The 18472-nt window shown below is 39.0% G+C and overlaps 1 protein-coding gene and 1 long non-coding RNA gene across 2 annotated transcripts in view; one reads left to right on the top strand and one right to left on the bottom strand.

The window, feature by feature from the left end:
* EIF3A (eukaryotic translation initiation factor 3 subunit A) overlaps window positions 1–13579 on the bottom strand; it is a 35465-nt gene extending 21886 nt beyond the window's left edge. Inside the window, exons 1-7 of the mRNA XM_040486594.1 lie at window positions 13386–13579; window positions 7448–7638; window positions 7147–7283; window positions 6560–6723; window positions 4297–4496; window positions 2222–2430; window positions 336–507 (exon numbers count right to left, since the gene is read on the bottom strand). Coding sequence (XP_040342528.1) covers window positions 336–507; window positions 2222–2430; window positions 4297–4496; window positions 6560–6723; window positions 7147–7283; window positions 7448–7638; window positions 13386–13434 — 1122 coding nt within the window. The 5' untranslated portion in view covers window positions 13435–13579. The remainder of the gene's footprint in view (window positions 1–335; window positions 508–2221; window positions 2431–4296; window positions 4497–6559; window positions 6724–7146; window positions 7284–7447; window positions 7639–13385) is intronic.
* Window positions 13580–13687: 108 nt separating this feature from the next.
* On the top strand, window positions 13688–17048 carry LOC121037292 (uncharacterized). Its single transcript, XR_005793694.1, has 2 exons — window positions 13688–13983; window positions 16898–17048. It is a non-coding gene; the product is annotated as an uncharacterized LOC121037292 (long non-coding RNA).
* The last annotated feature ends 1424 nt before the right edge of the window (window positions 17049–18472 follow it).

The following is an 18472-nucleotide window of genomic DNA, read 5'->3' on the forward strand; positions in this document are numbered from 1 at the left end:
TTCATTCCTATACTCATCACCCCATTTCTACCATCTGTCAGCTTGGTTAGTTTTCCTGCAGCCCTCTGAAGTAAGCCATGAACCTTACCCATCATTACCTTTTCTCTTACTGAGTGGTCCACATTATTCCTCAGAGGTAGTCCAACTCTCATCTACTACATCAAATGTAACTTCGGTCCACCCCCTACAGAGGAATCACCTTAAAGGAACACTGTGCTGACTTACACCGGCAGTTCTCAAACCAGTCCATTCATCAGAACCACCTGGCACGAATTGTAAACCCTGACCATAAATTTCCTATTCTGAGCTGTAAGAATGCTCGAACTTATACCAACCATATCGTTAATAAGGCCAATTCGTGTTGGTGGGGCTTGAAGACCTAGCAGCGTTGCAAGGCGACGTTGTTTTTCGACTATAATGCCATCCATATCCAGAAGTCGAGCAATATCAGTACGCTCAGGGGTAATAGGGATGGAAAGAGTGGCCAAAAGGACTCTAGTAGACATTCTGGAGAACAAAATCACAAATCTGTTACATTCATAAATGTTACCTGACATAAAGAAAGACACTTCTCTTTAATCATTTTGTAAGATATGCCAGTGACAGAATATGTACACCACCTTTGGTGGACTATATTCATACATATTATTCATCAAAACAGGAAATTAAGAGAAATGGGCCATACTAAAATGAGTACTTGGGAGAATCAGAACTTCATCTACCCACTTACTACTGTCAATATTTTCCAGCTATAGAAAAAGACTGGGAGGTTAAAATGTAGAATAGATACCTTTGTATATCCCATGCTTCCTTAGAAAAACAAGGCAGCTTTAAAAGCTAAGAAAAATGACACTAAGAAAGGGGTGGAAATTTGCAAAGAATGTCAGTGAACACAACAGGGGTGTTGGGAGGACGCGTGGTGGAGAGAAATCTTAGCTTCCTTAAAACACAAGAGGCAAGTCAGGTTGAATTCAGATCACCGTATTACATTAAGGATAGTGGGCTCTGGAGCTAAAGGGTGAAGGGTCAGAATCGCAGCCTCACCATTTCCAAGACTGAAACCTAAGGCAATTTTTTGAGTCATGAGGCTATTGTAAAGATTAAACAGAATAATGTACATAGAGCTACATAGCCTAATACTTACTATTATAATACTATTACAGCAGTTTCTAAAGGGATGGTACTGGGGCGCCTGGGTGGCTCAGTCGGTTAAGCGGCCGACTTCGGCTCAGGTCATGATTTCACGGTTCACGGGTTCGAACCCTGCAAGGGCTCTGTGCTGACAGCGCTGAGCCTGGAACCTGCTTCAGATTCTGTCTCTCCCTGTCTCTCTGCCCCTCCCCTGTTCATACTCTGTCTCTGTCTCTCAAAAATAAATAAATGTAAAAAAAAAAATAAATAAAATAAATAAATAAATAAATAAAAATAAAGGGATGGTACATAGGTACCTTAAAGGAAACCAAGTTTTGTTTGTTTTTGTTTTTTAAATCTCAGACACGGATTACATGAAGGACAATGAGTGAACACTGTCCTCAAGACTTTCAAAGAAAATATACTAGAAAAATTAATTTAGTTGGTTCCGTGTATTGCTGTAAAGGTAAAAGAAAAACAATTTGGTATACATAAAGAATTACGGAGGCCAAAATAACATGGTCTGCCAATAAGAGAAAAGAGTGGTGTGTGAGCTGCCGGAGTCCAACCAAAACACGTTAAAAAATATATATATTTGACTGGAAGAAAATAGGTTACATGTGATGCTAAAGGAAAAAAGTGGTCTTTAGATTGCTACGTCATAGACCCTTTTTTTATGTTCAAACACACACTCAGTCAATGTCTTATAATCAGGCATGATGGCAGCATTTATTTTTTTAATTCTCTTATTTGTTCTAAAACTAGATTCTAAATACCACTTATGGATAGAAAGCTCATACCATAACACTGTCTTTCCTAATATTCAATTTTCTCCATCAGGTTTTTGCTACTACCAAAGAACAACAATGTCCAGAGACGTTTCTGATAGAAGGGAAAAGAACTGCTACTGGCATCTGGTAAACTAGGGATGCTCCAAAACATCCTTCGTGCATAGTCCCCTAGAAGAGAAAATGATCCAGCCCCAAATGTCAACGGTGTAGAAGTTGAGAAACCCTAACCTGGAACCATGCCATTTAGTAGGAGATATTTGTTTCACACTTTCAATATTATCTGACTTCAACATTCTTACCTTTGCATCTCTTCCTGTGTAAGATTCTTTCTCATTTCTCTGGATAGATGGTAAAGACGATGGAGTGTAGATGCATGAAAAAGAGCATTTCCAGATTTCCAAAACACAGTCGAGACTTTGTTATAGTAATTTGCCATCAACTGAGGTTTAGGTGGTTTTTTAGACAAGGTAAATAGTCCATGAATATCTTCCACAGCTTTGAACGCTTCCTAAAATTAGGAGTATAAATTACACAGTCACTGCATTCTAAACGAACAAAAAATCTAATCCAAATCTCTTTATGAAACCTAAAACACAAAACACTGAAGAATAAAAGTGGGAAGTAAAATCCCGTTATGTGTGGTTCCTTTTATTCATCTATAATCTAGTATCTGATGTATCTCACAAAACTGCCATGATCACAAACATACTAAATCCTTAAACTTCTTAAAATTAGACAGAACAGGTTGGAACTGGCACAGGTTTGAACATGTGCCAGCTGACGTATAGAACACAGTGTTTTGCTTTCTGTCTCTTTCACAGTAGTAGCAGGGGTGTATTTTGAGAAAGTGCCAAATATCTATACAAACATCTATCTGCCCCATAGAGAATTTTGTAGAATTCAATTTTATTTAGTCTTTCTGCCAACCAGCCCCAGCCTAAAGCTTGACACAGTAACCAGGTTAGCTATTCTACGACTATCTTGACAACTTTGCCAACTATGCTTTAATTTGCAAAGGTTATTTTTAAATCCCATTGACTGTCCTAAAAATGTTTCAAAGTACCCTTGCAAACATGGTTTTATATACTTAAAAATTTTTCCGTATTAGATCGTTTTAATGATTAAATCTGATCCTTTTGACAGAAAACAGATCAGCGGATCTTAAGGATCAGGGAAGGGTTGGGTGCAAAGGGGCATGAGGCCGTTTTGAGGAAATTTTTTACATCTTGATTATGGTGGTTACTGCATTTGTCAGACTTCAGGGCGAGTTTTGCTGGGTGTAACTTACACATCAATAAATGTGACTTTAAAATTCTTTTTTAAAAGTGATTATCATACCACTTGGGATATACAGAAAAAATATCTAGAAGGACATTAAAACAAAACATAGAGGTTATTTCTGAGTGATAACATGTGAGTATTACTTCCTTCTACTTATCTATCCATTTGTTCTATAAGGAGTATGTCTACCTTCTATAGAACCTCTTTTTCCTATTTCATCAGGTAGTATTTTAAGGGTGTCCCTACAGAAATGGAAAATATTTTGGAGAGCAGGAAATCACATTTTCACTTGACTCAAAAAACTACCACTCTTTCTTTGCAATTTCAATTAGATTTTATATTTTGGTCAAACATGTAGAAGTCTCAAGTTGTGACTACAAAATCACGTGAAAATGTCTTTGCACAATTCTTAGTGTAAAAAGCTCAAGTAGTGGGCAAGACTCCCAGCACCACACTGAGATCTCCCATGTAGGATATTCCCCATGCATGTTTACTAAGTCAAAGCAGCACCAAGAAATCTGAGAGATGATCCAGTGCGCTTCTCCAATTCTCTACAGCAAAGGACAAGTTTTGTTTTGTTTCGTTTCGTTTTTAATTTCCAACCTTTTGCCAGCAATACTTTTATAAAATACAGTAAAATTATTACAAAAATTAATTGAAAAACAAGCTCAGTTTTTCTAAACAGAGTAAAACACACACACCATCACCATGAAATTGCTATCCTTCCCCCCCAAAAAACCCTTCGTAAATGCATATTCTCCTCTCTAATTATTTCAATCTGGTAGTTCACAGACTGGCACCAGGCAATGAACCACACTTGGAGCAGCACTGAGGATGAACTGTTTTATATGGAAAGCCACTGGGCCCAAAAGAGCACACATTTGACCCCCATTTCACAGCAGGCAACTAGAACCACGATATTCTGAGATTGCTTGTTCAGAACTCTTGGTTATCCATCAGATGATCTTAAATTCTTCAATTAATGATTAAAATTAACCAGTAAGTATCAAGAGAAAGATACTCATTAAAGAAAATAATAATAATCATATGGGCTACTGTTACTACAAAAGACAGATAGTAGTTCACAACATACCTGCCACAATTCCATGCTGATAGCACTGTCCAATTGAACAAGCCTGGTCTCCAAATGCATGGACTGGCTTTCTGGATTATTAAGATTGATTGCTGTACTTTGGTTATGGTGGCGCTGAATCTGTGACAAGTGCATTCTCAAATTGTCACAAAGCTTACGGAATTCAGCCTTACGGGTGTATTGGAGGCAGAATTTGAAAGCTATAGACATAATTATAAAATATATTAGGTACTTTCCACCATCAACAAGTATGTGAATAAGCTTTATTTCAAATACTGAAATCAGTTATTTTAACAAGATTTACACAAACTTATAATTAGTCTTCAGAAATGATCAAGGTCATTAGTCACTTGTGTCCTGACCATCTACTGGACATAGTCCTGGCCTAGGACTAAAATTTGTTTCTGGGATTCTGGGAGAATTTACAAATGGGAAGCTATTCAATTGAAGTGTAGGAGGGACTCACCTTTCAAACACCTACCACTTCAAATCCTAAAAGAACAAAAAATTCTAGCCTGGAATACAAAGAGCCTTCTTATCTAACAAAATTTGGGCTTATGATAACCTGATTTCAACTGTGTACATAGATGTATACCTTAACTATTTGCTCTGTCATTAAAATAATTTTCTACTGTCATATATGCAATATAACAATTTTTTCAGAATTCCTTTGCCCTAAAAAAAAAAAGAGAGAGAGAGCGCATTTCTATTTCAATAGGCCCAAAATGAAGGGATGCAGTTTAACTTCAAGTTAACATTTATGTATCAGTAGTTAGCAAAAAGCCCAAGTTTACTTGTCTTAAATGAAAATTCACACATGCTATGTAAATAAAACAGAAGTTGTAATACTCATAGTAAAATATTTTTATAAGCATTTATTTATGAAGTAATCTCCACACCCAATATGCGGCTCCAACTTACAACCCTGAGATCAAGAGTCATATACTCTACCAATGGAACCAGTCAGGTGCCCCTACAGTATTTTTTTTTTTTTTTTGGTAAAATATTCCTTAAAGTCACTTACAACTTGATAAAACAAATGCCAATCATCCCCATAGTGAGAAGAATGGCAACATAAGGTTGTACTGAGGCCAAAGTAAGAAAAAGTCAAAAGCTACTCTCAAGTCACACATACCCCATTTGTATTACAGTTAGAAAGCTCCATTAAGAGCAAGGTAAGTGACAGTAAAGACAAGACACAAGATTAAGATAACAGACTTGATGCAGCTCTTTAGGACTGAAAGTTCAGCTAACCCTTGAACAAGGGTTTGAACTGTGTGGATCCACTTACATGTGGATTTTTTCAATAATTTTAACCTTCTCTTTTCTCTAGTTTACCTTAAGAATACAGTATATAACACATATAACGTACAAAATGTGTTAATCAACTGTTTATGTTACCAGCAAGGTTTCTGGTCAACAGTAGGCTATAGTTACGTTTTCGGATAGGCAAATCACAGGCAGATCAACGGTGCATGAGTGGGGTCAAAGGGGTGTTTCAGTCTGCGCCTCTACTCCCCCACCCCAAGCTGTTCAAGTGTCAATTGTATATGCACTATGACAGCTGGATACCTTTTAAGATGATCCAGAGTCATCAAGATGACTTATTTCTATGTTCAGTAATACTGTTTAAGAAAATAAAAATATGAATTTTTCAAGGAATCACAGAAGTCCAGAGCTTAAAAAGACCTTAGAAACCCTTATATGGGGAACCTGGGTGGCTCAGCTGGTTGAATGACCGACTCTTTGATTTGGGTTCAGGTCATGATCTCACGGGTTTATGAGTTCGAGCCCCACATCAGGCTCTGCGCTGGTGGAGCAGAGCCTGCTTGAGATTCTCTCTCTCCTTCTCTGCCCCTCTCCTGCTCACACACTCTCTCTCAAAATAAATAAGCATTAAAAAAAAAAAAAAGCCACGGCATGATTAAGTATATATGCAGTAGGTGAAGTCAAAAAGCACAAGTCACATTTATCAGAAAGCAATCAAAAAGTTACATTTGTTTTTCTAGTCACCTGGGAAATTCCAAAATGACTTTGTCTTTCAGACATCCATGAAGTGGATATTTCATATAGAATTACCCTAACTAGTAAAACAAATTTCTTATAGTCACTTAGTTACTATTTGAATGAATGCCAACCATCTCTCAATGAGGATAAAAACTATAAAACAAATACGATGAAGAAAAACAGGTTAACTTTAATTGTCAATCTTTTGCAAAGTCTTTTCCTAAAAGTCAACTTTTCAAATCAGTTCTCATTTTACCTTGTTGGGCAATATCATGGTAGAGACGCTCTACTCTAGAATTATTTCGAAGAAGGTCCAAACACTGTCTATATGATTCCCAAAGGAATTTAACCCATGGAGTTAAAAGTAGTCTGTCAGTACGATCCTGAGTGTCTTCACCACTTACAGCACTTAGGAGAACACTAAAAAAAAATTTTTTTAAGTTAAAAACAATTTTAGACACGATTTCCTACTTTGCCCTAAGATTAAAAAAAACAAAACCAACAATGATACCAGTGTAAGAAAGTGTGAATCCTTCTTACAACTTTGGGCACACTGTAAAGATGCCATGTAAGTGTTCAAGTATTTGCATCCCCCACCCATATTACAACCATTTAAATTAGTATCTGACTATCTGAAGGTTGTTAATTTGCCACCTTTATGAATTCTGAATAGTATGGCTTTCTTTTAAGACACTTAAAATTCCAAAGGTAAGCATTCTTTCTAATAAACATCTATACTTCAAATGAGGACGAGGGAGACACATGTAAAGAAAAACATTGACAAAAATGTATTAGCAAAAAAAAAAAAAAAAAAAAAAAAAATTAGCAATTTAACCTACATACCTCTCAGGAGTTTGAATATTATCCAGATCTTCTATGTCTAGGACCATTTGCTGAGATTCTTCTTTAGCAGCTTCAGTTTTTTCCTCTGCCAATTTCAAATATGCCCTAACAACATCCTCTAGAGATTTGATGTTCACCTAACCAGAGAGAGAGAGAGAAAACCTTAAAACACTTCTCAACAAACCACAGAATGCTTTAAGAGCAAATTTTATGACATAAGAGCATATTACCTTTAAAAGGTAAACTTCTCTGAAAATCATTAAAGCACTATTAAAAATATAAAACCCAGCTCTTTTCATACCTGTTGACAAATGTTCTTATACTGGTATAATCCCTCTTTAGCCAAATGGCTCTTGCGAAGATCCACACAAAGTTCCAAGTATTTCAACATAATTGGCTCGTGTATCTTTTGCCATGTTCTGTGTTTCTTACTTTTCATAACATCATAAAGAACATCCAAAGCAGGCTGCTTTTTTCCAACCTCAAGAAATTCTGGAAAAGTAATTCAGAAAAATTAAAATTGGTATGTATACTATACTAAAGTGTAAATCTTGCTTAAGTTGGCTATTTTAATTTCTAAACTCACTACCATCTCATTTTAGAGCACACTTATTTTTGACATCTAAAGCCATGCCGAAATTACCCAACTTAATACAATGAAGACTGGTATTATCTCAAAATATGGTCTATGGATAAAACAATTTCACTCAATTACATTGTACCAAACCCTTGTAAATGACTGCCATGTTCCAAAAATTGAAGTTATGAGAGAAAAATCTCCTCCCAGCAAACAAAGAAAAGTGAAATGTGACTTTAGTCACAATGATCTGGTGGATACAATTTCTGCTCTAGGCAAAAGGATCATTAGACTCAATAAGACAGTCAATTAGATTTTGTTCCTTTAAGATCAATTGACTATTTATGTGGGTCTACTTCTGGGCTCTCTATTCTTATCACTCTCTATTGCAATGTATCTAGTCTGTTTCTAATACCGCCCTGACTTGATTACCATGGACTTATAGTAAAGTCTTCAAACCAAGTAGTATGAGTGCTCCAACTTTGTTCTTCTGTATTGTTTGGCTCACTAAGTCTTTTGCCTTTCCATATAAACTCACAATTAGTTTGTAAATATCTACAAAATAGCTCACTGGAATTTTCATTCAGATTTAATGAATCTAAATATCAAAATTTGGAAGAATTAACAATAGTCTTCCAATCTATGAAATATCTCTCCCATTTATTTATCCCAACCTAAACATGAGAAAAATCTTAAGACAAACCCCAATTGAGGGACATTCTACAACATACCTGACCAGTACTCATCAAAACTTGTCAAGGTTACCAACAAGGAAGTTTAAGAAACTGTCATAACCAAGGGGGGGAGGAGGAGAGTGTCTGAGGAAACAGGACGACTAAATATAATGTGGTATCTTGGATGAGATCCTGGAATTCAGAGAAGGACATGAGGGAGAGCTACAGAAATCTGAGCAAAGTATGGACTTTCATTAATAATGTTATCAGTATTGGATCATTAGTTGTGATAAATGTCCCAAAATGACAGAAGAAATTAATAGGTTATGATGTATATGGGAATTCTCTGTACTATCTTTGCAATAATTCTGTAAATCTCTAACTTTTAAAATTAAGTTTACTTTTAAAAATAAAAAGATTTTAGAATGCATACCAGAGAAAATTACACATTTCTGAATTTACTACCACCTAAACTTGAAGGCACTCTGCAAGTGGCAATATTTCAAAATCCAGTTCCAATCTAAGGTTTTATGTACACTGCTCATTTTGAAATTCACTCAAAAGCAAAGAGTCCTCTATCACATTACTTCTGACAAAGGTTAAAATTTATCTTTTTTCTCATCTTTTCCTTTATTTACTTTTGCACAAAACTTAGTAAACTGAGGGAAGGGGAAGGCTATTTAACCTAAGTCATTTGGTTATGTTCAACTTAAAATTCAGTAATTAACAAATTTCACAAAGAAAAAATCTTTCCACTGAACATTTGAAAACATACTTTGGGGAACCAAAACACTAATTAACACTATTAAAAAAGATCTTAAAACACTACATCCCTATTGCTAAAAATCACTATTTTCCTAAGGAAAAAAATCTTTGACAAAGAATTATTTTTAAGAGTTAACCAAACAGCATACTGCATTATCATGTAACTCTGTGCTAGGCAAACAACTGGCAGAAACACTGCTTATTTGGGAGTTTTACCAGATTTACAGATTAAGTAAGTAATTTTTCTCCCAACTATCACATCTTTCAGGAATGCTGCTTCTGAACGTTCCTTCCTCCAGGAAAACTACAAACAATATTCCAACTCTCTGGTATATTAAGAAGTTTGCAACAAATCACAAAATATACTGAAATTCTTATCTTTAAAGGATAGCCTGTGTCTTCCCATATCATATTAAGCCCTATTCTTCATACGTTAGTGAAAATAAACCCCTCTTCAGTAATTCACGTCAATGTCAACATTAATAGTACTGTTACGAGAAAAAGTCCATTTTCATTTGAGTCAATGCTATTACCAAAAAAAACCAAAGAACCAAAAAAAAAAAAAAGAAAAGAAAACACCTTGTAAGAGGAAACAAAGATGTAACACAACTAGATACTTTGTTAGAATACTAAGCCTTTCCTGGGTGTTTTTTGTTTTTTAAGCCTTCCTGTTCTGAGGGGAGGACGTTACAGTCTTTAAACTAGAGCATACATACAAGGTTATCATCTAAAATCCAACAGTACCTTAGGTGTTTTTAACAATTATTTAACAGAAAAGTCTCTATCACCCAAAAATTTGGAAGTAAATGTTTTTAGTTAAATTTAGCATTCATATTAAAGAGCACAGCATCAGCACCAGAACAACTTATTATATCCAATCCCAATCTTACACTGAGGATTTAAATCTTACACTGTTTAGTATATAAACACTGTCAAAATGCTTGTAACACAGAACAGGCACAAAGAGAATTAAAGTTGAGAACTGTACCCGGGATGGTGATGACAAAATAATAAACTATGTAAAAATAATTTATCTACCCTATCTCTTATTTTTAAGTAGGGGAGTGTGGTGTCTTAATGTCACTATAAAAAATAAAAAATCTTGTTTAGGGATAGAAAAGTGATTTTTTTCACTTCCTAAACAGCCAATCAGAATTTATTATTACAAATTCCACTTTCAAACTCTGAAACAATAGGTTCAAACAAAGCAAATGCACTAAAAAATAATTTTTATAGGACACCCTACCATCATCATGGGAAAAAAGCAAACATGGATACCAAGCAAGGACATTTTTAAAGGGAAAAAACCTGAATGGGAACAAATATGATAGTCCATGAGGGTGAGTTCGTCTTTATCTGAAGTCACATACAGGGAGAATTTAGTTCCTATGAATTCTCTAGTAAGGGGGAAAAAAAATTTTTTTGAGGCTAGAAAGCCATACCACACATTAAAAGCTCTACTAAAATGTTAAAAAAAAAAAAAAGTTCATTTCCAAACTGATATTCTTGAAATAAAAATAAAATCTAGCATTATGAACTGTTACTAGGAGGGTGGACATGCTGAGTTTACCTTTCAGACACAGTGACAAATTGTATCTATTTATAAAAGAAAAAGCTTAGGTCGGCCCTTCAACATTACTAGTTTATTTGGGCAACAGACCAGGTAGATAAGCTATAATGTTACTCGATTTGTGGGTTTAATAACTTTATTTGTAAGTCACTGGTAGACTAAATTAAAAGGTTGTTACAAGGTCAGGAGCAATTAATTCTGCATTACTGACAACATAATCTGCAAAAGGGTCTTTTTCCAAATGATTCTGGGGTATAAATTTCTTGTCTGTAACTGCTTAGGCCAAGTTCTCATCTTCCTGAATGATTACTATAATAGTTTCCAAAGGAATTGTTCTGAATTACAGACTCAGAGTGACTTGAAGAACTATTGTACTTAAACACATTCACATTTTATTACGATAATGCAGTGGATTAGGTCTAAATGTGTTTAAGGCTACAAATGTCACAGATAAAACATTTACATAAAATGAGATTATCTCCATGGAATGAAATGCGCTTTTACGATCCTATTTAAAGTTTTGTAAGCGGTGCCATGTGCCATCCACATTCAGCTCACTTTGACACTTTCAGTGTCATTCACAAGATCAAAGGTACAGAACTAACTACTTGAAAGCTAAGGCCTCTCTCTACTGTAACACCCATCCTACAATTTAAAAGGGCTGCAGCAAGGAGTCAATACAGACTTTTAAAAAACCTACACAAATAAAAGCCCCCCCCACAGTGCCCCTTTCTCATCTTGCCTAGTTTAATTTCAGATGCTTTCTCTAACTTGCCCTTCATGAGTCAAAGCTATTTCAACTTAGAAAACGTGAAAAAGAGGTTTAAGATTCGTTACACAGGAGATAACCCTTTTAATTTAAAGAATTACTGAAATAGTAAACTCATACGAGGATTCAAAAGGGAGGAGTGATGAAAGCAACAAGGCCGGAGCACATCAAATGTGTAATACTTAGGCTATCCAGATTACAGTGCTTCAGCCTATTAGAAGGAAAAATGCCTGTTGGTAAAGCAAACAACTGTAGAACAAATCTACAATAGCAATTACAGTAGCAATTGAGTCCAAGTCATTTTGCATACCATAATATAGATTTCTAAGTTTCTAAACGTAAGAAAAAAATTCCAACTTTGCTACAGTTCATTTTCTGGTGATAAATCTCCATTTCCACCGAGTTTCTTTCCTATAAATTAACGTCCTTAATTCTTGCCTGTCCTAACCATTAGATCACTGGTTAAAATGAGCAGTCCTCAGATCTAAGTTGTACTTTTAACTGATTTTTAGAACAATTACTCTACTCTATTCCAAAGAATGTGGCATTATCCTATTTCACACTCTTACCACCCTCCCAAATTGTTGCTTTTAAAATAACCATGTGAGGAAGGCACCCTTACCCCTGACAGATTATCACTAACAATTTTGTGTCGACTGAAATTGACATTTCCACAAGAGGAATTTCCAAACAAGCTAACAAAATAAGCTCCACCAACATAAGGACTGTAAGAGACACAGTATATCCACCTACAAAATGGGATAAGACTCAAAACTTGTCTGGGGTACAGGAAGGGTTGAAATAAGAACTATCAACTACCTACTCACTTAGAAATTATTAGGCTTAAAAAACTCTAAACGAAAAAGTTTTTAAAGACCAGAGCCATGCATAATACATTGCACCCCCATGATGCGAACGTAATAAATGCCTCTTGAATAGACCGAGACACGCACAACTTTTCGCGAAAGGGCCGGTGGCATAAAAACACATGGAAATAAAAATCGCAGGCAGCAGCGCTGCGGCGAAAAAAAGCAACTCATCTGGAAGTCTAGAGACCTTGGTTCTAGTCTCCTGGCTCCACAACTAACTCTCGGAGTGACCTTGGGTAAGCATTCTCTCTGTAGGCCTCAATTTCGTTATCTTTAAGAAAGAACTTGAAGTCTCTTACAGGTTTAACAATGTTCCAACTTCATGTGATTTGGGATAGGCTCTGGGACTGAGAATAATCAATGCCAGGAAAAAACAGACAACCGGTTAATTGGGTCAGAGTCCCCGAAGCAGAGCTATAGTGACTGGGGAAAAGGCTAAGTGGACCCTGACCCAGCAAAGCCCGGCACTGGATTTGGGGGGCGGAGGTGTCTGCGAGAGGGCGGGAGGTGGGACAGGCCGGCTCCCGGCGCCGGCAGGAGGTGGAGTCGAGGTTCTCGCGTGCATTGTCCCCGGGAGGGAGCCATGTTTCTTCCTCCCCGGCACTCCCAGATGGCGGCTGGGGGCGCGGGGCCTAAGCAGCCGAGGGCCCGGCGGCCTGGGGAGCCGGGCGGAGGCGGACGGGGTGGGGGGGGGGGGCGGTTAAGGAGGCCAGGCCCCGGTAGACCTGTCTCCGGGGCCGCGGCCCCTGAGACGCAGCAGGAAGCGGCGGAGGAAGGAAGGGCCCCCCCAGAGCGACGGTTCCCGGCTCCGCACCTCCCACCCCCCCCAACGGCGGTCGGTAGGAGCGAGAAGGGAAACCATGCCCAACCACAGGCTGGAACGGCGGCAGACAGGTCTCATCGACCACCTCTGCAGCCGCAGACGGGAGGCGGAGCAGGGAGAAGGAGGCCCGGGCCCCTCGACCTCCGAGGCCTCGGGCCGACCCAGCCCGGCGCGCCCCGATCCCCTACTCACCGTTGGCGCGTTTGAGGGCATTTTCCGGCCTCTGGAAATAGGCCGGCATCTTGGCGGGCGGCTCAGCTCACCAGCGTCAGCGAACTCCTTGGTGGCCCGGGCCGCGAGAAGAGACGAAAGGGAACCAGCGCGAGGTTCCACGCGCCTCGCCAGCAGTCGCCCGCGCCCAGCCGGCCAGAGACGGAAAGGAAAGAGCCACGTGACCCCCGCACGGCGGCGCCGCCGCCGCCCAGGCCCCGGATGTACGGGGCGGTCCTCCGCGCGCAGGCGCGCTACCGTCGCGCGCACGGGCTGACGTGGCGGCGAGTGCAGTACGTGCGCGCCGGTTCCTCCTCCGGCCTCCGCCGGGAAACGTTAGGGAGGAGGTTTTCAGACCGCTCACCCCTCACTCCTCGAGCGCGAAACGGGGTGGGAAAAGTGAAATTGGGGTCAGGGTTTCTGCCTGGCGAGAAAGAAGGCGTCTGCATAGGGTCATTTTGAGCATGTTTTGTGCGCAGTCATGCAAAGTTACAGGCCGGTCCCTTCCGCCTGGGGAATGGCCTGTCTCCGCTGAGTGAAAATGCCGTATTTATCCGTTAATCAGAAACGCATCGAGCAGGTATCACTAGCCCAGCACCGCTCACCTCTGGGAAGTAATAGTGCCCCGACCCTTGACGGACTAGCAGTGGGAGGAGGGACGCAATAAGTAAATTAGCAAGTTTATTTCATATCGGTAAAGTAAAAAAGTTGGTGAGACCAAGATTGGTGAATAGGGACACTCAGAGAAGGTGAGTTTTGAGCTGAGACCTAAAAGGTGGGGACAGGCTGGAGAGAGTAACGAGGCAAGAGCGCAGAAGCTCTGCAGCAGAACAGATTTTGCATAGTTTGAAAATACTTGAGTGGTAGCTTTACATTCAGCACACATCACAAACAAGAAAAATGAGTGTTAGTGGAAAAAAAATCAATTTATCAGGTCCTTTGCTACAGCCTTTTATTACTGGCCAACAATTTTTTTGAATATTTTATTTAAAAATTTTTTTTAATGTTTGTTTATTTTTGAGAGAGAGTGTGAGCAGGAGAGGGGCAGAGAGAGAGGGAGACAAATCTGAAGCAGGCTCCAGGCTCTGAGCTGTCAGCACAGAGCCCAACTCCAGGCTCCAACCCACGAGCCAGGAGATCATGACCTGAGCTGCAGTTGGAAGCTTAACCCACTGAGGGACCCGACCCAGGCGCCCCTGAGTATTTTATTTTTTTAAGTAATCTCCACACCCAGCGTGGGGCTTGAACTTACAACTCCGTGATCAAGAGTCGGGTGCTCTACTGACCCAGGTGCCTCTTGACCAACAATTTTAATGTTTAATCAGTAACTATTATACCTCGAACTTGAAAGCCATTTAAACTGAATCTAATTACTCAAGCCCTTGGTATGAAATTAAGATGAGTTCAGAAAAAAATCAGAAAGCAGCAGTGGGATACATTGTTACAAATTTTTTACACGTTTTGTAAAAATGGATGGTGCACGTGAATGAATGACAGAATACTACATCCGGGAACAATGAACCCACAACACATACACACAAAAAGCCTTTTCCTCTCATTCGTTCTACCGGAGCGAAGAGGTTTTTCTATGTAACTAAATGTATCACTGTAAAGAAAGAAAACTTAGGAAATGCAAACATAGACCAAAAAAAAAAAAAATTACAAATTCTAAAAGAGGTTACTTAAAAATTAGCTTCAGAGTTCTTTCTCCAAAATGCTTGGGCCACTCTAAATTAAACTTACCCTCCTCCCCCAAAATAAGAGCCAGACAGAGTTGAACAACAAGTACTAAGAAGCTACAGGAACTGTTTTATGGGGCAGGATCAAGAGACTCGTTTGTGTATATGATAATTAAGTCAGAATTAAAGAGCTTAACATAAGAGCAAGCATAGCTTTTAAATGCCGTAGATAGAAAACTATTTAGTAGGCCACAGAGAGATGTGACGGAATAAAATAAAAGGAAACCTGGCCTAAATATCAGAAAAAGCTTTTCAACATTATTACCTTTGCGTTATATATCAAAGAAGATGGTAAAATGATCTCATGGGTTATTGCTCATTATGTGGTAGACCTAAAACAAGACGAACTCTAGAAAATTTGGAGAAAAAATGAAATTCAATATTTCTGCATCTTCATTCTTTTCCCTTTCAAGTTAAAGTGTATGAAACATTTGGTAATATAATAGCCAATGATCATTTAAGTGCATTAAATACAATTATTTAGGCTCTAGTACTGTATTTGTGAACAGTCCCAACTTCCAGAATAAATTCATTAAACGTAGCCAGTAGGTATTAAATACCAGCTAATAGCCATAATGTTGGATGTTGGGCATAAACGATGCAAGCCACCTGTTTCCAAGGAGTTGATGATTCCCTGGTGAAGACAGAGGAGTACACAGTGAGGAACAAGGTAGGATCTATTCTGAACCAGGAGAAAAGCGTGATTACTTTCTGTTGGTTTATGCTCACTACATAGAAAACAAGCAATGTGAATATGCTAGAAGCCACCTTAGGAAGCGGTAAAAGGAAGTGATCAGGCTGATGAAGGTTTTTTCCCTAATCAAGCTACTTTTGTACTACATATGACTGGATAATTTCTCTAATACAATGTTTTGGGGATTTTGAGTTGAGTAAATAAGAGTCTCAAAAAAAAAAAAAACAGTTGTTAGGAGCACAAAAGAGGTACTACATTATACATATTGCAACATAGTATAGCTTTAAATCAGGTATGTTTTACAGATTACAAAATGCTTTCACATTTGTCATTTTGTTTACAAGAATAATGAAGGTATTTATACTGATAAACTAATAATTTTTTCAGAGCGTTAGACTATGGTTCACAGTGACACACTCCTTCCACAAACCATTATCATGTACCTACCACGTGCCAGGTATGGGAAGTGAGCACCTGATAGCAGGTGCAAGGCAGCGAACAGGACAGACATGGGTCCTGCCTTCTTGGACTTTGCCAGAGGCTTCTTGAGGATGCAGACCCCACTCCAGGCTAGACCCCCATCATCTTTCCGACTCCATCTTTCACCACACTCCATGTCTTCAGTGCCTTAAATAGCCCTTTCTCCCACCTCCAACCCAATGAGTGCTGTCACTTCACTTGGAACATTCTCCACCACCACCCATTCCTTGTTCTAACAACAACCTATTTCTCCACATTGTCACTTCCTCCAGGACTCTTCCCTGGCCCCCAGACTGGTTTAGATGCCAAAGCAGTGAGCACCAGTAACATCCTATCTGAGCCTGATCACACTTCAGTACTTGCAGACTATAAGCTCAGAGAGTGGAAGGAAGCTTTTGTGTTGTTCACCACTACACCCCCAATGCCCGGCAGAGCGTTGGGCAGATGAGATACTCTCAAAAAATGCTTGAGAGATGAATGAGTGAATCCCCATATACAGATTTATTTAAAACAGTTTCTACTATACCTGTGAGGAAGTAACAAGTCTGCAAGTTGATTGTGTGGTTTTCTTTCATTTATAGAGCATCTACCTATCTACTTGAGGCTCTCAATCTACTTCAGCCCCAGCATGCAAATACTAAAGAAGAAACAATAATGCTCTTCTCCCAAAGCTCCTAATTGCACTGGTCTTGAACCTCCAGCTGTACTGAAGTTCATTTGTGCCTTTCTGAGGTCAGTGTTTAAATATATCATGCTTTCCTACACCTATGTATCCCTTCCCTTCTTCCTGTCCCACCCATTTTTACCTAAGTCCTACCAATACTTTAAGCTTCCACTCAAAGCTTTCCTCTGCAAAGTCTTTCCAGCCAGTGGGGGCTGACTTAACTGCCCCTTCACTTGTGCTCTTTCCTCAAGGCACCATTAACTTGGTCACCCAGGCCATCTCTGAGCACTCTGCTTCCCCTGCAGCTCTGTCGAGTGGTAGCTGTATTCATCCCTCAAACCACTGGTGCCTAGAGGAGTACCAATGACTGACTAGCTCTTCCCCCAGCTACTTCTAGAACATTCTCTCTCTCCTCCCTTAACTTTGAATGTTGAACCTCATGCTATCAGACTAGATTACATGTGGTTCCTCTATTTTGCAGTCCTCAGTAGGCATCTACAGATCCCAGGTCACAACCCCTTATTCCTTAACTGTTAGTTCTAGCTCCCTGCCACTCTCTCCAACACTGTCATAATTATTAGCAGTTTCTATACACGTGTAGATATTCCTGCCAATATCCTGGCCACCTGGCCTTTACAATTGTGTCCTCTACCTTACCTCAGCTACTCACACCCATGGTGATACCCTAGAGTCTAGACTAAGAGTCAGGAAACTTTTTCTGTAAAGGGCTTGATAGTAAGTACCCTAGGCTTTGCAGGCCAGGAGGCAATGTCTTCAATTCTTAGAGCAATTGTTCTTGCCGAAAGAATAATTGCCCTTGTATGTATGTGTGTGTGTGTGTATTACATTTAAAAATGTAAAAACTATGTTGGGTTGTATAGTAAAAACTATGCCTGGTTGGCTCAGTCAGTTAAGTGTCCGACTTGATTTTGGCTCAGGTCATGATCTTGCAGTTCATGAGATCGAGCCTCACATTGTGCTCTGTGCTGAGAGCGAGGAGCCTGCTTGGGATTCTCTTCTCCTCTCCACCCCTCCCCCAGCCCACACATGTGCACACTCCCTCTTTCAAAATAATTAAGAAAAAAATAAAAAGAAAATAATGTATAAAAACTATCTTGATGACCACTGAGTAATATATGGAATTGATGAGTCACTATATTGTACACCTGAAACTAATGTAATACTATATGTTGACTATACTGGAATAAAAATAAAAATAAATTTTTTTAAGACTAAAAAAATAATTTAAGACTAAAAAAATCAAGACTAAAAAAAAAAAGTAAAGACTATTTTTAGCTCAAGGCTGTGTAAAGCACAGGCAGTAGGCCAACTTTGGCCGATAGGCCATGTTTGCTGACCCCTAACTAAACCTTGTCATACCAACTCTCTCAGTTCCCAGATTGTGATTTTAAGTATCTCACTTTCTTGTTCATAGTGAACCACAACCCCAGCGGTCCTGCTGCCTGACTGGGACCTGCATTCCATTCGCAAA

The sequence above is a fragment of the Herpailurus yagouaroundi genome, unplaced genomic scaffold (genome assembly GCF_014898765.1).
Source record: "Herpailurus yagouaroundi ecotype Mexico unplaced genomic scaffold, PumYag 163, whole genome shotgun sequence".
Classification (NCBI taxonomy): Eukaryota; Metazoa; Chordata; class Mammalia; order Carnivora; family Felidae; genus Herpailurus; species Herpailurus yagouaroundi.